The sequence below is a fragment of the Vitis riparia genome, chromosome 18, assembly GCF_004353265.1.
Source record: "Vitis riparia cultivar Riparia Gloire de Montpellier isolate 1030 chromosome 18, EGFV_Vit.rip_1.0, whole genome shotgun sequence".
Classification (NCBI taxonomy): domain Eukaryota; kingdom Viridiplantae; phylum Streptophyta; class Magnoliopsida; order Vitales; family Vitaceae; genus Vitis; species Vitis riparia.
Window position 1 is genome coordinate 408,773 of NC_048448.1, and position 23,588 is coordinate 432,360.

At 35.7% G+C, this 23,588-nt stretch overlaps 4 protein-coding genes across 9 annotated transcripts; 3 read left to right on the forward strand and 1 right to left on the reverse strand.

Annotated features, from left to right (window-relative positions):
• The first annotated feature begins 3,702 nt into the window (after positions 1 to 3,702).
• Positions 3,703 to 6,036, forward strand: LOC117907661 (probable mannitol dehydrogenase). Its single transcript, XM_034821286.1, has 6 exons — positions 3,703 to 3,816; positions 4,458 to 4,559; positions 4,701 to 4,814; positions 4,917 to 5,430; positions 5,510 to 5,663; positions 5,742 to 6,036. Exons 1-6 carry the CDS (start codon positions 3,779 to 3,781, stop codon positions 5,948 to 5,950), a joined length of 1,131 nt encoding a protein of 376 aa, XP_034677177.1. The 5' UTR covers positions 3,703 to 3,778; the 3' UTR covers positions 5,951 to 6,036.
• A 1,344-nt stretch (positions 6,037 to 7,380) lies between these two features.
• Positions 7,381 to 8,047, reverse strand: LOC117907490 (calvin cycle protein CP12-3, chloroplastic). Its single transcript, XM_034821039.1, has one exon. It carries the CDS (start codon positions 7,956 to 7,958, stop codon positions 7,554 to 7,556), a length of 405 nt encoding a protein of 134 aa, XP_034676930.1. The 5' UTR covers positions 7,959 to 8,047; the 3' UTR covers positions 7,381 to 7,553.
• A 1,280-nt stretch (positions 8,048 to 9,327) lies between these two features.
• Positions 9,328 to 16,396, forward strand: LOC117907489 (mitotic spindle checkpoint protein BUBR1). The gene is made up of 11 exons (XM_034821038.1): positions 9,328 to 9,573; positions 9,681 to 9,740; positions 10,474 to 10,618; positions 10,738 to 10,895; positions 13,806 to 13,887; positions 13,965 to 14,031; positions 14,096 to 14,150; positions 14,588 to 14,750; positions 14,861 to 14,943; positions 15,862 to 15,939; positions 16,036 to 16,396. Exons 1-11 carry the CDS (start codon positions 9,383 to 9,385, stop codon positions 16,097 to 16,099), a joined length of 1,146 nt encoding a protein of 381 aa, XP_034676929.1. The 5' UTR covers positions 9,328 to 9,382; the 3' UTR covers positions 16,100 to 16,396.
• A 1,061-nt stretch (positions 16,397 to 17,457) lies between these two features.
• Positions 17,458 to 22,774, forward strand: LOC117906730 (splicing factor U2af small subunit B-like). 6 transcript variants are annotated; one of them, XR_004649885.1, is made up of 3 exons: positions 17,552 to 18,615; positions 21,243 to 21,313; positions 22,430 to 22,774. XR_004649885.1 is itself a non-coding variant. In XM_034819897.1 (2 exons), exon 2 carries the CDS (start codon positions 17,740 to 17,742, stop codon positions 18,556 to 18,558), a length of 819 nt encoding a protein of 272 aa, XP_034675788.1. In that variant the 5' UTR covers positions 17,458 to 17,543; positions 17,686 to 17,739; the 3' UTR covers positions 18,559 to 18,825. The 6 variants fall into 6 exon arrangements, 1 of the variants encoding a protein (XP_034675788.1); XR_004649884.1 differs by having other exon boundaries at positions 21,243 to 22,345; positions 22,430 to 22,759; XR_004649883.1 differs by having other exon boundaries at positions 21,425 to 22,759.
• The last annotated feature ends 814 nt before the right edge of the window (positions 22,775 to 23,588 follow it).

The window sequence follows — 23,588 nt, forward strand, 5'->3', positions numbered from 1 at the left end:
GGTGCATGATGACGACCTGGGCGGTGAAGTTGGTTGCCTCATTTGCAGGGTCGTCATTGGAATTAGAGGCAACAAACCCACGCTTGAGATCATTCACAACAACATTTTTCATGTTGAAGCTAAAATTGTCACCAGGTAAAGCCTCTGAGAGCGGTTGTATGTCTCATCAGACTTGACTTCAACTATCGATTCAGATAGGCCAAAAGTCACCACCATACCAGGCTTCAGGGCACTAGTCTCTACACGTCCCACTGGGACACTTCCAATCCCACCAATCATGTACACATCCTAAAGAAGGAAAACGCATTGGCTTGTTTGAGGGCCTCTTGGGCTCATTGATCATGTCCAGGACCTCAAGAAGAGTCGAGCCCTTGTACCAGTCAAGGTTGGTAGGCCTTTCTATCATATTGTCACATTCGAAGCCTTACCTTACAGTACATTGATGTCGTGGCATTTTTCTCATTTCAGCAGCAAATCATCTACTTCATACCAAGGGTGAAAGCAAACAATGTATGCTCTCGAGTTTATCCATCCTTGGAGATGTCAGTTTCAAAACCACCAGTGGTGGAATCAATCCCACCAAGAAATGACTTAAGCTCAGCTTTGGATGGTTATGAAGAAAAAGATGGTCATCTCTTTCATATCATCCAGCTTCCAATCACTCCAACACCATTCATACTTCTTTGACCCTTCCCAAGATTTAACTCGAGAGTAAACAATAGTGAATCCAATTTGTTGAGGCCTCGCGTCCCTGTGATCCACGTGGCTGCTGAATGGACGCACGATCCCAACCAACACTGAGTTCTGGTTCAGTAGTCCCTGCAAAAGATGTCCGGACAGGGAGTTCGAACACACCATCCGATGGTTTTGTTAGCCATGTATCTAGGGAGATTTATCAGTTGGCCTTTTACTAGGTATATCAAGCTTACCTTCCTCCTTGTGTGAAGGTTCATCTATATAGTGACAGAAGCTCTGCCTCCCTCTTTAATGGTGAGGAGACTTCTTGGCTCGTCATGATGCCTCTAGGTGGTGGCAGGGCCATCATCACCCTACGAGCGGTTGTCAGAGATCTTTGGAGGTGACTTGGCTGTCACAGATCATGGGAGGTGACTTGCCATCATTCCTGTCCTTTTGCTCTGCAGGCGGCGGAATGTGGGCTGTGGCAGGCTGTCGTAATAACGTAGTAAGACTTGCTTATTTTGGTCAACGATCCGGACAACAGTATATCCGGATAGGATATGGCGGTCGTCCGAATGTGGTGTTTGGGAGTGTCGTGTGTTTTTCCCTGAGGGAGTTCGGATAGGAGAAGCGCGCCACGTGTCCTCTTGGGGGAATCCGGATGGAGCTGATCCGGATAGAAATGCATGCCACGTGTCATCAGGGGGAGGGGTCCCTACACAATTTATTAACTGGTATTGGTCATCAGAAGTTGTAACTAGGTATCTGGGTGTTATATAAGCATGGAACATTCACTAGGCACCTTGGCAATTTAGCATTGTCTTGGAACTCATTCTCTACAAAGAATTCAGATACTTGGAAATGAAGTTTTGAACCACTAATCTGAATCAATAAGGCAACCTTACATCATGAATTCCCATTTTCTCTATACCAACAGAATTCCTACCTGGGGAGAGTCTTTTTTCAATATCTGATCAGAGTGGAAATGACACCGAAATGATTTTCTTCATTTAGCTGTGCTATTCTCGTCATCATTGTCAAGAGAAACAACATCATATCTTCCTAGAAGCAAGCCTTCTTCACGTCTTTCTTAGCTTGATAACCTTCAACTCACCAAATAGACAATAGGACAATGTCTCCCAAAGACCCGAATGCTGGATAAAATAGTGGACATTCTTTCAAAAGACCAGACAATATCATGCTATAACAGGCTTTAATAGAGCTCTAATCCTTGACTTCTTCACAAATAATCAATGAATTTCATAATTTTCCACTATCTGGTGAACCCGAACCATTGCACGAGGGATACAAAGTTAGATAAATTGCTCATGATTGTTGCCTTCAACGGCTAAATCTATTGAACCAACCCGACAACAATGATTATCATTTGTGTATCTTCATAATCCATTTCCATTGCAGTGGTTCTCATGGGTTTGCAAGCCCCAAAAAATTTCTAACTATAAGCAGTGTGGCTCACCTAAGCTCCCTCAGAAGCACTCCGATCAAAATGGCCAACCTAAACATGATACCCAACACTCCAAACATACCAAAAACAGAGGAGAAAGTAAAAATAGAAACAAAGCATGCACAAACGAAAATAACTCGGTTAAATCTAGCTCCATTTCATAAATGTCAATGGCTGGATACATGTGGAATAAAAAAGAAGTAAGAACATGATCTTTAATAATCAGATTCAATGATGGATCCATATTCAAGTTGTTCATGAACAGATAAATGCACAAGCTATTTACAAATGGAGCTAAAAGCACCAGACTAAAATCAACAAAAATGCATAAAAATCGGTCTTAGATTTCATAAATATGCACAATATCTGATGTCAACATCCAAGCACCAAGATGAACCCAAAATCAGTAGGAAACAAGGGAGAATAGTCTAAAATGGGAAAAATGTAAAATATGTTGTAATCATACTTGAACAAGAAAAAGAGTGGCGAGCTGATTATCTGCTTCTTCTCTATTGCTGCTATCTTTTGCTTTTTGTCTTTGCCACTCCAAACGTCCCTTTATCCTCTCTAACTCTCTATAGAATGACCTTCATTGAAGCTGAAATTGTCTCTCTACCAGTTCACTATTTCTATTTTACACATATATCTCACTCAAAACCCTTGAATCCCAGGAAAAAAAAAAAAAAAAACCCTATTCCTTTCATCCTCAGCTCCTCTGTAAAACCTACAACTCTCTCTCTCCAAAACTTCCTCAAAACTGTCTTCAGAATCTTTTCACCACGTGTCAAAACTACCACCTCCCTTAACAAACAAGATGCCATTATCTAATAACCACTTCAAAGACGACACATGGCCCTCTAAAAGCCTACCATGTGGCAAAAACAAATGGGTGCAAAAAATAAACCCAAAATGGGGTCTACACTATTTCAAGCCTAAATAAGGCGTGACGGCCAAGGAAGTGGACGGTTCAATGAAAGGTAAAGAAATTTGAGCCCAAATTGACTATTATGGTGAGATAAATAATGTAACTCTAGCCTCCCCTTTGAAACTTATATTAATCAACCTCCACATGTTTAATCTAGATTCCCTTTTATAGAAAGATGCCATATTGACCTTTTTTTTTAATCTTTAGATGAAATCTAATTTGAATATAAAATCCCATTTTTAAAATATAATTATAACCTAATTAAAAAATTATTTTGAAAATATAATTTTAAATTATCCATTCAAACCTTATTTTTAAAATACGGTTTCAATATAATTTTAAAAAATTATAATATTATTTTTATCTAACAACGAGAGCGACTAATTTGAACATAGGTTTGAAAGGAATAAATAAAGATGATTTTTTTTTTTTTTTGTTTTGGTGCAAGATTATTTTGAACCCAAAGGGGATGGTGAAGCTGCTCGTTCTTAATTAATTTATAGTCATAGATGTCTTACCTCATCCGATGTGTCATCTTACCTCACCTGATGTGTCATCCCATGGACTCATGGCAACCCCAACTCCTGTAAATGGACTGCTTGAATACCATCACCTTCAGGCCCATCACCTTAAATCTCTTTATAGATCTTCATCATCTACATTAGCTTAGTTCTGTTTCTATTCCAGAAAGTAGGCCGGAAAAGAAATTAATGGCCTCCACAAACGCATCTGTTGTCTTCTCCGGAAGGTCTTACTTCTCTTCTGATGTTCATTTCCAATTTGTTTATAATCTATCAAAAGATTACATTTATTGTGGTAGAATTTAGTGACCCGAATTCTATTTGGTATGACTCGAAAAGTTCACGGTACAATATATGTGATAAAATTGAAATTATGAAAAGTTTTGGAGGATTTATGATAAGAGTAAAGGAACATATAAACATGATGATGATTATGCTTTTATTGTAGTTGCTTAGAACTCTTTTTTTTTATACTAATTTTTTAATATGATAAACCTTTTTTTCTTTTATTTGTGATTTTTCTTATTTAAGGTTTTTTACGTAAATCTATGTGTTCTTATTTTATTATTTTTATTGTCTATTTTTATTATTTTGTAACATATTGCATGTTTGTTTCAATTTGATAACATCTTTTTCCTTCTTCTTTACCCTATGTTGTCTGTGTGTTGTTTTTCAAGTTTTTGAATTCTTCAAGACTCATGGGATAAATGTCCTAATTTGAATAAATGAAATTAATTAATTACATGGGTGCCGCAGAATTTATGAGAGAATGTAGTATTCATTTAATTTCAATAGCAAACAATGGTGTATATGATTGAGAAATACTCACTTGAGGTTCAATTCTCTGTGTGTCGTCTGGATCACTCAGCAAAGCAGTCACATCCCATGAAGAAGAACATCCAGTGAAGGCCTTTGGGTGGGCAGCTAGAGACAACTCTGGCCATCTCTCTCCTTTCAACTTCTCTAGAAGGTAATTTCCTTTCCTTTTCTTTTTCTTTTTTCTTTTCTTTTTTTTTTTATAAAAAAAAAGAGAAAAGATTTTTGTTATTGGAATCTTTCTTTTTGTTTTGATGATCTGATGGTGTTTGTGGTTGAAATATATATGTCATAGGTCCACAGGAGAGGAGGACGTGAGACTTAAAGTGCTCTACTGTGGTATATGTCACACTGATCTTCACAACAGCAAGAACGAATGGGGCTCCGCCAGTTACCCTCTTGTGCCAGGGTACAATTTTTTAATTTACATATAAGTAATGCTAATTAATATTATTTTCAAGTAGCATATGCTATATAGCATTGAAATATATTCATTCCCTCAATTGTGTAGGCACGAGGTCGTAGGAACTGTGACAGAAGTTGGAAGCAAGGTGAAGAAATTCAAAGTTGGAGATAAAGTAGGCGTGGGGTGCTTGGTTGGAGCATGCCACTCCTGCGACGACTGCTCTCATGACCTCGAGAACTACTGCCCCAAATTGATACTAACCTATGGTTCTCTGTACCATGATGGAACCATGACATATGGCGGTTACTCCGACACCATGGTGGCCAATGAGCGCTATGTGATTCGTATCCCCGATAACATGCCGCTTGACAAGGGAGCACCGCTCCTGTGTGCCGGGATCACAGTCTATAGTCCCTTAAAATATTATGGACTCGATGAACCAGGTATGCACATCGGGATAGTTGGGCTAGGTGGGCTTGGTCATATCGCTGTCAAATTTGCCAAGGCTTTTGGATGTAAAGTCACGGTAATTAGCACATCCCCTGCAAAGAAGAAAGAAGCCATTGAACATCTTGGTGCAGACATGTTTCTGGTCAGCCGTGATGAACAACAAATGCAGGTTGAATATGTTGCTTGGTATTCACATGCTTTCTAATTATATATCAAGTTTTATTTCATAATTGATGGGGGTTATGTAGGGTGCAATGGGCACAATGGATGGTATAATTGACACGGTCTCTGCAATTCATCCTCTCCTTCCGTTGATCGGCCTTTTGAAGTCCCAAGGAAAGCTTGTTATGTTGGGGGCACCAGATCGGCCACTTGAGCTTCCCGTCTTTCCTTTAATTTTGGGTAAATATAAATATATGGCAAGAAATTTAATTTTTTTGTTTTGATTGGGATTAATTTAATAAGAAATGACAATGACAGGAAGGAAGACTGTGGGTGGTAGTCTCACCGGAGGATTGAAGGAGACGCAAGAGATGATTGATTTTGCTGCAAAACACGATATAAAGTCGGATATTGAGGTAATTTCCATGGATTACATCAACACTGCAATGGAGCGTCTTGCCAAGGGTGATGTCAGATACCGGTTTGTCATCGACATTGGAAATACCCTTGCTGCTTCCAACCCTTAAACATTATTATCAAACGTGTTGCATCATTTCAATTCCTTCCGTAAAGAGTGTTGTGGATGTCTCCATATTTTTAAACTTTAGCAAGATGGACACCAATGTTTGATGATCAATTTTGTCTTTTCTTTATTATCCATGTTTTTTTATTCTTCTTTAAAAGCAATATCCAAATCTTGTTAACATAAGAGTAAAATCAGGCTTCAATGCTTATGTCTCACAAGAGTCAAATAGCATTGACTATGAACACAAATTATTATTTTAAGGCACACAGGATCAAACAAAATCAAATATATGTTATAGAATATAAAATGACTCGAAATATGTATTATTTTCTAGTAAACCCAATAACCAACATCCCTAGATAAAAGTAAAATCAAGCTTTAATTAATACTAGAGGTAAGGCTCAATTATGTCCAACAAGACTTAAATAGCATCGACTACAAACAAAAAATTTTATTCTAAGAGATACAAAAATCAAATTACATCAAATATGTATTATAGAAAACAAAATATTATATTCAAATCCAATATTTTTTCATACTAATAAGCCAATTATTAAAATTGATAAAAATGTTTATTGCTCAATTATGTCCCACAAGACTCAAATAGCATCTAATTACAAACAAAAATTGTTGTTCTTATACATACAATAATCAAATTATATTAAATATATATTATAGAAAACAAAATATTTTATTCAAATACAATATTCTCGCAACTTACTAATAAACCAATTATTAAAATTGGTGAAAATGTTTAGATTTGATTTAAGACATAAGTAAATTCTTCTCCAATTTATGGTAACATACTTAATTAAAATTAATTATATATAAAAAAAAATTAATTAGATTAAGAATATTTTAATTTTTTTACTAAATTTAATTAGCTATAATTTTAAAATAATTAGAAGTAGATTATTTTATAAAAAAAATTAACTAGGATTAAAAAATTAGTTAAAATTAATTAGATAATGAGATAGCATATGCTAACAAAATGGAGGATATTTTAAGCATTTCCTTCTATTCTTTTACAGTGCCGTCATCATACCTTTAACAATGATTTCACCATTCGATCAACGGAATGGACTTGGTGCATCAGGGTGTATGTGCAATTTCAAGAAGAGAATAAAATGCAATTGAGATGCAATATGATTTCAGAAAGGTATTAAAATGATATTATCAAATACCATATGATTTTTCTATAGAGAACGTATAACACTCATTTTTACACTAAAATAGCAAATAATTGCCCTAAATTTATCAAAGACAGCGAGCGGAGTAGTAATAATAATAATAATAATCAAAATAATAATATAAAGAAATAAAGAAAAAAGAAATAGATTTAATATTTATAAATTATTTCTCTTTATTTATTTATATATTCTAAATAAAATTTAAAGAATATAAAAATAATAAAAATACTTTTTCACAATAGATAAAGGAAGGAAACATATGATTGAGCTACCCGGAAAATCATTTTCACAGCAATTAGCATAGAGTGGCGATGATCATATTACAGGAATATCATCATGATAATTTTATATGCAATGATACAATAAACACACACAGTCCATTCCAGATCCAGTAGTAAACCCTAGGTTCGAAGCTTAATCTTCGTAGATTCGACACTCCTCATTCTCCGGATTCTCCTGGCAATACGACTCCAAGGGATCTTCTTTCTCCATCTTCCGCCGGAGATCCGCCTTGGCTTGGCTGACCTCTTCCACTTCGTCCCAAGCCACCTTACACTCGTCGGAGGTCTCGTCTCCCTCACACACCTGCTTCGCTTCCAGTACCTTCTTCTCGATCAACTCCGTCAGCTGCTTCTCTCTCATCTGCGTCCCTTTGAACTTCACCACCCCCATCGCTTTCACGCATAAATTCACCTTCTTTGGACTTCGCAGGGGGAGAGATACGTCGCACAAGGCACCGGATCTTATCGAGAAGGACGAAGACAGGATGGAGCCCTGTGATCCATGAGATGGCGCGCATAAAGCCACGAAAGATGCCATCGTGATTCAAACCCTAGCGAGTTCGATCTCTTTTTCTTCTCTTAGGCGAGTTCCCTTCTGTTTCTATCGATATAAAGCGATAATTTTGGTAGGTTAACCAGAGTTGAGTCCTGTTCCCTTTTTGGTCGTTGTGGCTTGGCTGGCGGAGTTACCAAAATACCCTTGTGCGATATTTTTATTATTTAATTGACATTCTCAATATTAAAGAAATCTCCAGAAACATTATCCGAATCTACAAACACTTAGGTTTGGATAAGGTGAAGACGAAGTAACCGAAGGCCAGATTTCATAACCCTCTGTTTTTTTCTTGTGTAGTTGTTATCGACGTAACGCAGAGGCCACAGTCAAAGCCTCAATGAGAAACGGAGCTGACAAAGCCCATTACCACCACTTCTTTGTGGTTGTATTTTTGACAACCATCAGATGTCACAGTCTCACTCTCACAGGTGACAGATGCTTTGGCCTGTTGCCAAACATTTTCAAAAAATATATTTTGGAAATAACTTTTAAATATTTTCAGTAATAAAATTTTGTTTCCCACTCAAATTTGCCTTATTAGTATGCACCTGTACATTTAAAAGTTCTTAATGCATTTCTTATGTTTTTAGGTAAAAAAACAGTTTTTTTCGTTTAAAAATAAAACATTTTCAAACAAGCATTTAGACTTTCGTCATTTGACATTTTCTTTCTTAATAATTTCATATTGTATTACACCAAACAGTAGGGACAAAATATGCTACAAGAAATTCTTAGCGTGTGGTTTACGAATTTCTTTAATTATAATTTCCAAATGAGATGTAAGCTTTTTTAGCCAAGTTTAATTTTTGTTAAAATAAAATTTTATTTAATTAAAAAATTTGAACCTATTAAAATAAAATTATTTGAAAAAAAAATTAAAATATAATTTATCAAAACATGAAATCAATTACATGATAAAAGTAATTATTATGTTACTTCTCTTGCCATGAGAAGAAGTTAAAAAGATTTTGAAAGGGAAAAGAGAAAAAAAGCTTAGATGAATACAAAACCTCTTATTTAATTAACCATTAAAAAAAATTAAAGAGACATAAAGTATAGTGAAAATTATTTAATTTTTAAAAAATTTAAAATTTAAGTTATTGATTGTTTTTCTCCACTTTTAATTTCTTCTTCTATTTTCTTTCTTTTATATTTTTTTTCTCAAGATCCGTACTGAGCCCAGACCCTGTTAAAATGTAGAAGCCCATCCGCTGTGGCCCATTGTACACCACTATCTGGTTGGTGGCCTAGCCCATTAACCTCCATTACTCTTCGGGGGTATAATGAGAAAGTGGCTTGGTTTTCTCAACGGTTATAAAGTCTAAGACGAGCTCTATATAAAGGAAAAGACCCCTAGACAGGATTTCAAATTTTGAATTCTTTCTCTCTCAAACGGTCGATAGGGCATGGAAGATGTTCAGAGGTTAGACCCGGAGACGGAGTTTCTCTGCTCGAAGCAAGAGACGGGAAACGAATGGGAACTCTTCAAGGAGAACGTGAGGCCACTGAAGAGAGGCCGTAACATTCATCTCTTGAACAACGCTCTCAAAGCTCAAACGGACAATCAATTGAAGCATTCTCTTCTTGAGAACCGAAGGTCCTCATTTTCGTCTTCCTTCTTTCATCTTTCTATTCTGTCTGTTCAGATTCTTGGAATCGATCGTCTATTTTCACTTCTGATTTCTTTCTTTTTTGGATTGTTAGGAAGTTGATACAGGCTATTGATGAGTACCAAGGAGATGATCCTCTCCAGCCATGGATTCAGTCAGTACATCTCTCTCTATGAATTAAATCTTCCCAAATTTTGAATCTAATGTTTTAGGATCCGTTGGCAGGCTTTAGTTTGGTCTGGCCCCAAATAATGAAAAATCAAATTTACTTTCTTCTTGCTGTACCTTTTCTCTATAACCAAAGGAGCGATTAGGGTATTAGTTTGATTTAGGCTACATAGATTGAGTTCCCCTGTGTCCCATGTAATAGAAACCCAAGACTCATGCTTATGATTTTTTTATTTATTTCTTATCTTTTCTCCATAATCAAAAAGTGCATTAGGTTTTGATCCAATTTGCTTTCACAATTACAGCTAGGTCGCATCTGGTTTAGCAGGATTGAATTGAATTTAAACTGGAATTTCAATTCCATGCAATTAAAATTTTAAGCAATCAACATGAGTTCTGCTTCATTGGATTGTTTTATGTATATTGTGAGATATCTAGTTTGGTATCCTAACTATCACTTTTACCGGCAATGTGAATTTTCATCTGTTATTTTTTCAAGTGAAATATCTATTCTACAGAATGAACTTACTAGGCTTCTAACCATCGCAAACAGTGTATTAAAAGAGCCAATAAAAAAAGGGACGCACACAGCACATAGGGAAAACATTTTCTACACTACAACAGCGTAGTTTTGAGTCTTATTGTCACAGTTAGTTGTGCATCTGTGGCATGAGGTCAGTCCATGTACTAAACAAGTGCCCTTTTTCTTCACTCCAAAGGTGCATAAAATGGGTTCAGGAGGCCTTCCCTCCTGGTGGAGACTACTCAGGACTTGTTGTTATTTATGAACAATGTGCACGCACTTTTTGGCATGAAGACCGCTACAAGGATGATCTTCGCTACCTGAAAGTGTGGCTAGAATATGTGAGTTCTCTCTTCATCATCAAGGCCTTAATTATTAAACTGTTACCTCCACCTATCCTCAAAGTATTGTTTTCATTTCTGTACCTAAACGATGTTTTTTTCTTTAAATGGATCATCAGGCTGAAAATTGTGTTGATGCGGAAGTCATATATAGTTTTCTGGATGCAAACAAAATTGGGCAATCACATTCTTCGTACTATATATCATATGCTCTTCACATGGAGTCCAAAAATAAGGTCAAAAGTGCCAATGACATATTCAATCTTGGGATAGAAAGGTAATCTATATTATTTTAGTACATCATGTATGATGTGGCTAGTTTTCTGTTATATTCTTTGATTTGGATATGCATTTGTGTTTCTATACTTAAATAAGGGAAGTTTTCAGGAGAGTAATTATGGGTTTGTAGAAACATTGAAGATGGCTTGCTTGGAAAGTTTAGAGTGTCTTTCTTTTTTCTGTTTCTTGTGTTTTCTTGATTTTCCCTTTTTTTTTTCTTTTTTTTTTCTTTTGGTAGGCTTTACTTTGTTTTCTTGGTTCTATAAATCTCACATAAGGACAAATCTTGGTTAGTTAAAAAGTGTCTACCTGTTTTAATGAAAGTGGGTTGGTTAGGTATTATGCTAAATATTATAGGACTGCCCCTACCTTCTCGACTGTAAATTTCTCAAGGACAGATAGTTTCTCTCCTTTCTTTTCTTCTTGGTTATCTAATATGTCATATTATGATGTGGTTGGATTATTTGAATTCCTATATGAAATATTCAATTAATTATTATTTAAGTCTGACCAAACAGATTGGCAATGCATACATATTCAATCCTACACAATTGCTATCTTCTATCTCTTCAGTTTCCAATGGTTCATCCCAAGTGCTGTCAGCCTCTTGTAATATAGATAATTCAGCACATACTAGTTGTTCAACCAATTCTAAGAGTTCTTTGTTTGATTTGTGGCATAAAAGGTTAGGTCATCCATTTGAAAAAGTTGTCAAATGTGTACTCTCTCATTGTAATATGCCCAATTTTAATAAAATGGAACCTTCTTTCTGTACATCTTGTTGTATAGGTAAGATTCATAAACTCTCATTCAGTTTGTCTGATATAGTCTATACTGCTCCTCTTCAACTTATGCATTTTGATCTATGGGGTCTAGCATACATTCAGGCTAGTAATGGATATAAATATTAATCAAATATTACATCCATTTTATTGATTATTACTCTAGATTACCTAGATTTACTTGCTTAGAAATAAATCAGATGCTATTCAAACTTTTATCAATTTCAAAACTTAAGTAGAGTTACAATTCAATACCAAACTTGAAGCCATACAAACAGATTGTGGAGAAGAGTTTCAAAGTCTTTCAAGATTATTTGTCTACTAATGGGATAGTACATAAAGTTTCTTGCCCTCATACACGAACAAAATGAGGTTGTTGATAGGAAAGATAGGCGCATATAGTGGAAAATGGGCTCTCTCTCTCTCAGCAAATTCTTTTCTTCCTTTGAAATATTGGGATGAGGCTTTTAAAGCGACTTTGTACCTATAAATAGACTTCCAAATTCTATTCTTAGTATTAAATCCCCTTTAGAACCTTATTCAAGATTAAACCTGCCTATAACACTCATAGAGCCTTTGGATGTGCTTGTATAACCCTAACCTTAGAACCTGTAATAAACATAAGTTGCAATTTAGGAGTGCTCAATGCATATTTATGGGCTACAATTTAAATCACAAGGGTTGTGTAAGTGTTTAGACCCTAATGGTAGGATGTTTATTTCAAGAGATGTCATATTTGATGAATTCTCTTTTCCTTTTTCAAAAAAGTCACCAGTTGTCCTTTCAGTCCCTCAGATAAGTTTAAGGCCCTTAGCCACACCACCTGTATTTCCTCATATTTCTCAGCTCCTTTTAGGTTTTGCATCATCTAATTCTCAAGATAATCCTTTTCGAACATCTATTTCTACACTAGTAGTATCTACGCAACATGAAGATAAGCATTTATGTGACATGGATACTTCTAATGCTATTGCTAATGTTGATCCTACTCATACACTTGAGACTAATGTTTCTGTGCAACCTAGTTTGAGCAATAATATTGTAGGATTAGTTTTTGCTGCTATAGAAGCAAGGAGCTTAGGAAACACTCATGTAATGATAACAAGAGCCAAGAATGGTAGATACAAGCCTAAGATTTATCTAGCAGAGTTAACAGAGCCTTCTAGTGTGCTTGTTGCCTTGCAGCAACCAGAGTAGAAAAAGACAATCTTAGAAGAATATAGGGCTCTTCAGAAGAATGGAACGTGGTCATTGGTTTCATTACCACTTGGGAGGAAAGCAATAGGATGTAAATGGGTTTTCAAAGTCAAAGAAAAAACATATGACAATATACTTAAATACAAGGCTTGATTAGTGGCTAAGGGGTTTCTTGTGTTTAGAAACATTGAAGATGGCTTGCTTGGAGAGTTTAGAGTGTCTTTCTTTTTTCTGTTTCTTGTGTTTTCTTTGATTTTGCCTTCTTTTTTATTTTTTTATAGGCTTTACTTTGCTTTCTTGGTTCTATAAATCTCATATAAGGACAAATCTTGGTTAGTTAAAAAGTGTCTACCTGTTTTAATGAAAGTGGGTTGGTTAGGTATTATGCTAAATATTATAGGACTTGCCCCTACCTTCTCGACTGTAAATTTCTCAAGGACAGATAGTTTCTCTCCTTTCTTTTCTTCTTGGTTATCTAATATGTCATATTATGATGTGGTTGGATTATTTGAATTCCTATATGACATATTCAATTAATTATTATTTAAGTCTGACCAAACAGATTGGCAATACATACAGATGAGCCTAGATAGGGCTGAGTGGCAGGAAAGGATTCACATAGATGTGTCCAGTAATGGGGATGAGAGGCTTTGTGGATTTTTGTATTATTATAATTTGGTAAAAAGGGCTAAAAACTTAAGTTCATGTTTAACAATTTTGGAATTGAAGTATGATTCTGAAGAAGTTGAAGTGAAGATTATTTTATTTGTGAAGAGCTGGAACTAAAGGGGTCAATAGTTTTAGGATGTATTTTTGTGGATTGATCTTCTGACAGAATTGTATCTCTGTTCTGCAAAAATTTTAGTTTCTATATCTCTTAGACTATTTATGTTCTTGTTTTACCAAAATTCAATTTTTCTATGCTTTAGGAATGCTCAACCAATAGAAAAGTTGAAGGCAGCCTATAAGAAATTTTTTGCCCGCTGTCTAACAAGACCAAAAGCTACAGAGGTATATGCATCTTAAAGCATTAGAATTAAATTTATACTGGCATAATGACTTTCATTCTAATGTCTTTCCAATTTTAGGATGACTTAACAGAGAAGCATTTACCAGTTCGAAGCTTTGGAACTGTCCTGGCTAGAGGAGAAAATCGTAAGTTGAAATGCTGTTTTTCATCTTAATTCTTTCACAGGCTAAATTTTTTCCTCTTTTGCAGAAAGACAAACTGCAGGGGGTTCTGATCTTGCTAGGAAGAAACTGAAGCCAGATAGGTGAGCATGTGAAGTTCTTAACTCTAAAGAGGCTCTGTAGGCAGTTGGCTGCAAGAATTATGACAAAATGGTTCTCTAAATTAGGTGCCACTTAGGCTTTTGGATGTTCATTGAAGATGTGATTTCCTGTTAAATATTCCATCTTACATTCATATATAGCCTCTTACATATTCAATTTCGCATACAACATAAGCTTTTGGGTCAAAAATGTTTATCCTTTCGGTTGGTTGAAGTGGTGTTATATACGATATCTTCATCTTTTCCCATTGAATACCAAGATTTAGTGGGGGAACATATTTTAACATATCCTCTGTTCTGACATATATGTTTGTCTTTCACGCCTTCCAAGCTATTGTTCACAAGCTGATTTATCTGACTACTTTGATCTATGTTATTATATACTGCCTCACTTCTCTTTCTTTGTTTTCATTTTACAGGAATAATGCAATTTCCATATATAAAGATACAGATACTGGTGTTAGCATGGTTCATCAACCAGATGGTTCAAACAATGAATTGAAATTGTGGCAGAGTCTTGGAAGTCGAGCTGAGAGAAACAAAGAAAATAATGCAATCCCTGCCAAGTGGACATCATATAAGGTTATCTTTTTAACTTCTAATCACATCTTTATCTGCACTTCCACTTGCAGTATGATTTCTCTCTTTAGAGCCCCAGAGAGTATTCAACCTATTAAATCCTTTTCTTTCAGATTCCACAAAGAGCTGTGCCTAGAATTGGACGACCAGCTGCAACTCCCAGAATTGAGGTGTTTGTTGATGAGGAGTATGCAGAGTGAGTGATAATGACATGATTTTACCTTTTCCTACTAGAAATGATTTTCTGAGTTATATTCTGCATGCCACACTTCGTATATTTGGTTAAACACACTGAAAAAGAGAAGTCTGCTTCGCTATCTGTCAAGGAATGTGTACCTTTATGTACTATCTGATTATGTGCATGTGTGTATGTGTTTATTTGTTTTAATATTAATACATGCTATCTGATTATAATTCTGCTGTTGATATTCTGTCTTTTGTTGTCACGTCTCTTACCAGAATACGGTTCCATTTGTTCACATATGAATACCTGTAAGGATGATTTTCTATTTGGAAATGGTTTCTTTGGAGGATACTATCAAACAATGCAACTAAAATTTGGTTTCATTTATCTGGTGTGAGTTAGGTGGTGTTTGTTTTTTTGGCTTTTTGCTGAAAACCATTTAGTTTTAGAATTTAGGTTGTTTGTTTTTTTACTTTTTCATGACTTATTGTAAACTTTTTACTAAATAGAAAAAACCAAAATATGTGGCTTTTTCTAAATAGAAAAAATAACACAATGGTTTTTTTTACTTTTTAATACTTAATAGAAATAAAATACTACAAAAACAAACAACCTAATATTTAATACTATTAAGTATTAAGGTTCTATTTAGAATTAAGTAAAAAAACAAACACTACCTTAGTTTTTCTACTATTCAATCTTTGAAATATGAGTACTAACAATGTTTCTCTGCTTCTGAATGATTTCATTTATATCAAATTAAGTTTTAATTTTGACTGGTAGTTGTAGTAATTCTTGTTATTTATGAAGTATAATAGACACCTGTTTCCCTTAAAATCACACATCAAAGTTGTTTATAATGTAAAATTTCACCAACCATATTGCCCTATACAAGTTCTTTTGTTGGTGACTTGTGTCATCTCTTACCAGAATGCCTGAAATGGGTGGTGAGGATGGGAAGCCTTCAACTTCGCAGCTCGAGCAGGGGGATGGCGTAGACCTTAAGAGGTGAGCAAAAATGGCCATCAGGATATTCTGATGCCCAAAATAAAGTTTTTGAGTCCATTTTAAGTAATTAACAGTTTGAAATTCTTACTTATGCAGGGAAACACAGTTATTGAGGGAAAATCCATTGCGAAATTTCCCACTCAACAGTCTTCCCAGATGATCAGCCAAAAAATCAGTGGCCAGGGTTAGGAAGCCTTCAACCTTTGCCCACACAAGCAGGGAAATGGCCTCCTTCTAGATCAGATTTACATTCATGTTCCTCATGTTGTTTTATCTTTATAATGGGTTAGCTTTTATCTTTAAAGCTTGAAGAAGTTGAATTTTTCCTGTTGCATGTTATTTTCTCAAACATTGACCATCGAACAAACTGTCCGGGGTAACGAGTTTGTGTCTATGTTCATGTTGTTGTGCCATTTATATGGTGTTTTGATATTTCTAGGTAATTCTGATCCAACCCCATCACCACTGTTTGAGTGAAATTAGTACCAGAGCTTCTCTCATCTCCCATTTTGTTTAAGGCTATGTTGGGTTGAAGGAATTTTTGAGGGAAAATGTAAGGGGGAAGAAATAGAGCGGAGAAATGGAAGAAAAGAAAATTTGAAAATGGACAAGTGTTTTACTATTTTTTAATATTCCTCTTAATACAATTAAACATCAAAAAATTATTTTCCATATTTTATAAGAACCAAAGAACCAAAAATCATTTTCTTCTGTATTTATTTATAGGAACCAAACATGTTTCTTGCTTTATTTAAAAGGGTCCATATTCCAAAACACAATTAAGAGAATGACACCTTATTTGTTTACTACTCAAACAAAAATTATCAAGGCATGTTTTTTCATTCATAATTTTATTTGACAAATCTCATTTGCAAATAAATTATTTTCTAAATATGACAATGAAGTGGAATTGGAAAGTGATGATACAAATCAAAATCAAACTCAACTACAAATGGTTTTTTTGCAGCATTTGATCAATAATCCATGCAACAGTTTCGAGACCAACTTGCAAAAGAATTCTTTCAAGTATTTAATTAACTTGACATTTTAAGTTTTTTATAGTTGTAAGAAATGTAATATTTAGATATTAACACAAAATGTAATGTATTTGGATATTTGAAAATATGTACTTGAATTGTTATGTTTTTTTTTTATTTGATTTAGTTTTTAACAATCCATTATTTTTCATATTATATAAAAAATAAATATATTAATTGTTTTTTTAAGGATGATAATGATAAATTATTAATTATAACAATTTTATTATTTTGGACTTTTTAGAAATACATTATATCATATTATTTTTCTTAATACAAGATATTGGTTTTTAATATATAAAAAAATAAACAGCTTAATATTTAATAAAAATAAAATATTAAGCCCAGTTTACTGTTTACAACCAATGAGCAGTCGGTGAAAGTTAAAAGGCATTCAAATGGATAAATAATAAAAGGCCCATTAAGGGCGGATAGCATTATTCAGTTGGGTTTGGGTCCGAGGATTTTATACTTTATAGTGGACGCCAGTGAAGTTCCAACCGTTGATGTTTGGTTCTGGTTATTTGGTTGGGTCAGGTCGTACGACACTAGAACCTTCCATTAACAGTAGGTTCCGCATCCCCCAAAACTAGGGTTTATTGATTCCAACCATCTCTTCATTTTCTTTGTGATTTTTGTTTGTTTGTTTCCAATGCTATGGAATCAATTGCATATTGATATCAATTCCAATTCGTGTTTCCCTATCCAGGCAAAAGAAAAATAAAAATAAAAAACCCTAACGAGCTTGATCCAGGGGGCGTCAATGGCGGAGCACTTGGCTTCCATCTTTGGCACCGAAAAGGACCGCGTGAACTGTCCGTTCTATTTCAAGATCGGTGCTTGTCGTCACGGAGATCGATGCTCGCGCCTCCACAATCGCCCCACGATCTCCCCAACGCTTCTCCTCTCCAACATGTATCAGCGTCCCGACATGATTACTCCAGGTGTAGACGCTCAAGGCCAGCCTATTGATCCCAGGAAGATTCAGGAACACTTTGAGGACTTCTACGAGGATATCTTTGAAGAGCTCGGCAAGTTCGGCGAGATCGAGAGTCTCAATGTTTGTGATAACCTGGCCGATCACATGATCGGTAATGTTTATGTTCAGTTCAAGGAGGAGGAGCAGGCGGCCGCTGCTTTGCAAGCTTTGCAGGGGCGGTTCTACTCCGGCCGCCCTATCATTGCGGATTTTTCTCCCGTTACCGACTTTCGCGAAGCAACGTGTCGCCAATTTGAGGAGAACAATTGCAACCGAGGGGGTTACTGTAATTTTATGCATGTGAAGCTTATTGGAAGGGATTTGAGGAGGAAGCTATTTGGGAGGTACAGCGGATATGGGAGAAGTCGAAGCCGGAGCAGGAGTTTGAGTCCACGTTACCGGAGGGATTCTGATAGGCGAAGGAGCGGGGACCGTGGAGATTACCGAGGAAATGGGCGACGGAGCGAGGATAAGCACGGGAGTGATGGGGGTCGAAGAAGACATGGCAGTCCCAGGCGGAGCAGGAGTCTGGTGAGAGAAGGGAGTGAGGAGCGCAGAGCGAGGATTGAGCTGTGGAATCGAGAAAGAGAGGAAAGGCAGTGAAGTCATTTTTCTCGTCCTTTGTTTGGGGCTGGCTCTGGCATTTTTCTTCTCTTATTGGTAATTATTCTAGGCCCAGATCAGATGATATGTTTATGCACCCTAAAACCTTTGAAATGATTTTCTTTTCCATGTTGATGGGGAACCTTGAGGTCGTAGTGTGATGGTCAGATTACTTGTATTGGTTAAATTAGCATTTAGCACTGATGGAAGGATTTTTAGTTTGTGTCTTACAAGGGTTCTAGGCACTTCCTTCGAACCTTTATACTATATTTGGACCCTATCTTGGTTTTCTCTTGTGCTGAATATTGAGAATGTCTACGTTCTCTCTCTTTTGCACAAGTAAGGTTTCTTCACGACCAATTTCTAATCTGCCTTGAGCAAGGATTATTTATTCTTGCCCAAAAAAATAATTATTTTTTCTTCACGACCTAAAATCTTTGGTTTTTTAGGTCCTGGAGGTTTTGAAATCTTGAGAGAATGAGGATTGACAAGACTTAGCTGCTACTTGGTATTTGTGGGTGCCAGGTTCTAAAGGTGTAAGCTTCTCTGTTAATGGAACCTTCTGATTGTGACTCTTATGCTTTCACCTCTACTGCCATTTCCACCTTTTATTTCCTACCATTTCATGCCACCACCACAGCAGGTGCTGTCACTGTCCAAACCCCCATTGTCATTCATTATTACCTTTACTACCACCGCCATCACATGCATACAACTGCTGGTGCTGTAGCAGCACTGCTGGCATTGTGTAGTGACTCTACTTTCATCACTACTTCCATTGCCACCACCATCTCTGCCACTGTTATCACCACCATGACTGCCACCCCCTTAGCTGCCTCTGCCACCGTCTCCACTGTATTCCACTTTTACTTCTGCCCTACATCCACCATTTATTTTTTTTCTACTTACAAGGGCTGCTAGGAGCAGAAATTGTTCTTTCCTTGGTTTGTGAGGACAGATTAGTGAAAAAGGAAATAGGAGTGGATAGAAGGGAAAGGTGCAGAGTTTTAATTCCCCTTCAGACATTGGAGGGAGCTAGAAGGGAATGAAATTACAACAGTTTACTGCTCTGCCTCATTCTCTTCTAACATTAAGAGACAAAAGCTGTTAGTCCACATTATTTCTTTTAGTTTCCTTTTCAGAAAACAAATAAGGGAAATATAATGTCAGCCTATGTCTTTAAAAGTTCAAAAGTATGTGCCTTTCATTCCTAGTTGGAGATTGTATGGCTGAGGATGTGGGCTTTTCTGTAGAACTCTTGTGTAACTGGCTGCATGAAGTGCTATTAGAAAATTTTTGGATTATTTTGGTGAGTAGAAATCTCTGGATTGATATGATTGCTTTATTTGTTTCCCCAATTGATTCATAGTTCAGATGTAACTTCTAACTTCTAGAATGATACATGAAATTTAAACTAGAAAACAAATTTTATTTTTTCAAACCATGCTGTTGGAAGGATATGTAGAATTTTTCTCACCTTCCATTCTGTAATTGTCTTTTGTGAACTCTAGCTTAACTTGGAAGATTAAATAGAACTATCTTACCTTGATGATGCATTTTTATAGTAGGGAATATGAATTCCAGAAGCTTTCCTGGTAACTGGTTTCCTTGTCATGGTTCATGCTGTCCTATAATCTTTCTTTCAATTCATTGAGTTCCACCAAACTTTCTTGCTATTCCTCCCAGTTATACATCTAACAGTCACATGTCTTATGCTGTATTTATCAGTATTTTTTAGTTCCCTGATCAAATTTGTGTATTAGCAGATTTCTTTCAGTTTTCTATCACCATTTTATGTATGAGAACGAACTTACTCTTTGCTGGGCGTGTGAAGCACACATAAGGTATATTGATATGAGCTTCATGTCGTGAGGTTTGCATTTCCTCAATTACTCACACTTCAAGGTTTGAGACCAAGGACTGGAGCCTTTAAGGCCTCAAGGCATGCACCTCATGTAACATTTTAATAAGATTTAAAATTCTTGGAGGTTCTCAAATAATGTTCAAGCAAGTCATGGGCAAGTTAGAAGTATTATTATGCAGACACCCAACCACACTTTGTATTCTTACACATGACTTGTAAATTATTGTGGATGCATGTTTTCGTAGCTTGCAAGTCCTTGTATGCCTTTCGTACTTGCCGATTGAATATTTGGCAGCTAATTACCTAGCTTAATGAATATTTTGCAGCCATGCAATCCAAAAACTCACTTTTTTTCTGGTGAAAATAAAATTAACAAATAGAACTCCAATTAAAAGCTAAATGGTAAGCATGGTGGGCATAGAGGAGGATATTATGTCTAATTATACGCTTTGCAGAAAGGAAATCCCCCATAAGGAGTGTAAGAATAAAAGACTTTTCATGTGTTATTTAGGCAATGCACCATTTCAGGCCGCCGGAGGGTATAGCTTTATATAGGATCATGGGGTATTTGTAATATGGTGTGATTGAGTGGCATGATGGTAGACTTGGATCTGCAGTCACAAGTTCCACAGCATGTTGTAGTTATAGTTGGGAGTAAAACTTCACCATGAGTGTCAGAGTAATTCGTAGGTCTCACCTTGGGGCCTCAAGGTCAGTTCACTGGGTGAGAATAATCTTGCATTTATATTGCTGATTTTATTTTCCATCTAGATGGAAACCTTGTCCTTTTCTCCTGATTACTTTTTGCGTGTGCTTTTAGGGCCTGTCTGGGAAGCCCTGAAATCGGGCTACTGAACATGAAGTTGGTCAGAAAACATTCCAAGCTGTCTGGTTAGTGTATCAACCATGCTCCTTGGTTCTATCACTTTAAAATAACAGGTGCTTTGGCAGGGAAAGTGAAATAGATGTGCAAATATGTTTTTGGTTGTTTTTGTTTTGTAGGTAATATGCTTTTTCTTGTTCCGAAAATCAAATCTTGAACTTCTACATTTCCAATCCAACGCCTTGCCACCACTTGAGCCAAGCCTCAAGGTCAATCATGTTTTTTGCTGTTTGAAACAATCAAATAAGGTTTTCAAAACATTGGCATGATTTCCTGTCTCTGAAGAAACAGGGAAATCGACAATCTGACCAGATGGATTAAACTAGCTTCCTGGCATTTTTGCTGGTTAGCTAGGTTTGCCCATCCCATAAAGAAAGAAATCCTCTTGTATCTTTACTTTTTCATTGGGCAGCAAATTTTCTAAATTTGGTAAAAAAAAAAATATCAATCAGGCAAGATGTTTCTTCTTTTCCATGTTAGTGTGATAGGGAAGGCTATACTGGTTTCTGTGATGCTATTCTCCCAAGTATTTCCTGCCCTGGAAGGTAGGATTTAGTTCGAGCCATTAGTCTCCTGGCTAGGACATGCTCTATTTTGAGATGGTGACTTGATAAATTTTTAGCTTTTGCTGATACTAAATCTACAGATAGGTGATTTATATCTCTTGTGGGTGGTCTCTAGCAAGCATCTCAGGGGAAAGCTTATTGATCTTTTAACATGTTTGATCTTAAAAGTTGATTGATTAAGGTTGGAGGCCAGAGTGCAGGAACTCATTTGCAAGTTTTTCCCCAAAGTTATAGTGAAGATTCCTTCTGTGTACAAACCATTCCTCAGAAGTGTGGAGGAGAATTAGGCACTAAGCCTACCATGCCTGCGTTTTGAACTGATTCTCTAACCTTTGGATATGCGTTCATTTTAATTGATTTCAAGATTCATTGATATATCCTGACAAATCTTGGAAATTGTAGGGAAGGTAAAATACCTTGCAGGTCTTTAAGCTTTTAGTTATGGGTTCTCTGGACGCTGCCGCATTCCAAACAGTAATTCTTTGTTAGAAAATATCCAATTAGTGCCCAATTTATTTCGTCTCAAGTCAAATCTTAATATGTTACAATAATGTTCAGGGAGGGACAGGTATTTATGAAGACAGATTTTAGCGGGGTCAGTTGAGGAGACGTAGATTGGAGTACAGATCCCTGCCCTATTTCTTGGATGAATATGCATTAAATCCAAACATTTTGGACATTTAATTGTCATTTGCCATCAAAAAGATGGTCGTCTACCCCTCTTTTAAAAGTGATGGGAAAAATGGTACTGCTAGGTAATATAATAAACTGGCCCGTCATAATCAAATTTTAAAGTCTCTTTGTAGGAATGTACTATTACTTGGACGCAAGTTTCTAGTATGTGCAAGGAATAATGTCAAAGGTTTCTTAGAATTTTATTTGATATAATTAATTTTCGTATCATTTGTTGACAGCCATAGGTTAAAATTACTTGCCAGAATTTGTATCTCGAATGTTCAGGATGCGGTAGAGCCATGGATTGAGGTCAACCTCACCTCTCTTTAAAATGCCCCTTCTCATAGCAGGGAAGTGATTCTCAATATAGCAACATTTCAATTGCAAGCACTTGCTGTAACATTTGAAAGTGATGAGTGATTCTAGATCTAATATTTGGAAATGTTTTCCTTGCATGCAAAAGTTAAGAGTGTGTTTGAGAGTGAGGGTAGAAAGCGATTCTAATATTTTTAACACAATGATAAAAAATTTCAAGTATTAAAAATATTAAAAGTGTTTCCTAAAATCGCTACTAAACGGGTTCTTAATATATATGGTAAGATTTTTAAAAATCACTAGAATCATTTAGAAATGATTCTTAAAATATCATTAATAAAGTTTATGGAGGCGAAAATTACTAGTGTTTTCTAATGTTTCAACTCGTTTCTCTATGCTGATAATGTTTATTTTTTAAATTTATTTTTAAAAATCTGAAAAAAAAATATTGGAAGAATTTTTATAAGTTGATTCTTCCAAAAATATCATTAAATGTTTTTTTTTTCTTCTCATATTTGAATACCAAGTTCTATTGACAAATACTATAATTTAAGAACATTCTAATTAATATCAATGGCAAATGGTAATGTCACATCTTTTGTTTGTTGATAATTTTTTATAACTAATAAGGAGCATTTAGAGTTCTTGAATTGGGCTTTCATGTGGTTTGAAGCGGTTTCGATTTAAAAATCAATTTGGATAAAAGTGAGTTGATCCCATTGGGGAA

Bases quoted from the DNA above. Each gene is read 5' to 3' on its own strand.
- LOC117907661 (XM_034821286.1), top strand. From the start codon at position 3,779: ATGGCCTCCACAAACGCATCTGTTGTCTTCTCCGGAAG. The intron at 5,431-5,509 runs GTTGAATATGTT...GGGGTTATGTAG, and splicing joins GTGATGAACAACAAATGCAG to GGTGCAATGGGCACAATGGA. The intron at 5,664-5,741 runs GTAAATATAAAT...TGACAATGACAG, and splicing joins CGTCTTTCCTTTAATTTTGG to GAAGGAAGACTGTGGGTGGT.
- LOC117907490 (XM_034821039.1), bottom strand. From the start codon at position 7,958: ATGGCATCTTTCGTGGCTTTATGCGCGCCATCTCATGGATCACAGGGC.
- LOC117907489 (XM_034821038.1), top strand. From the start codon at position 9,383: ATGGAAGATGTTCAGAGGTTAGACCCGGAGACGGAGTTTCTCTGCTCG. The intron at 9,741-10,473 runs GTCAGTACATCT...TTCACTCCAAAG, and splicing joins CCTCTCCAGCCATGGATTCA to GTGCATAAAATGGGTTCAGG. The intron at 13,888-13,964 runs GTATATGCATCT...TTCCAATTTTAG, and splicing joins CAAGACCAAAAGCTACAGAG to GATGACTTAACAGAGAAGCA.
- LOC117906730 (XM_034819897.1), top strand. From the start codon at position 17,740: ATGGCGGAGCACTTGGCTTCCATCTTTGGCACCGAAAAGGACCGCGTG.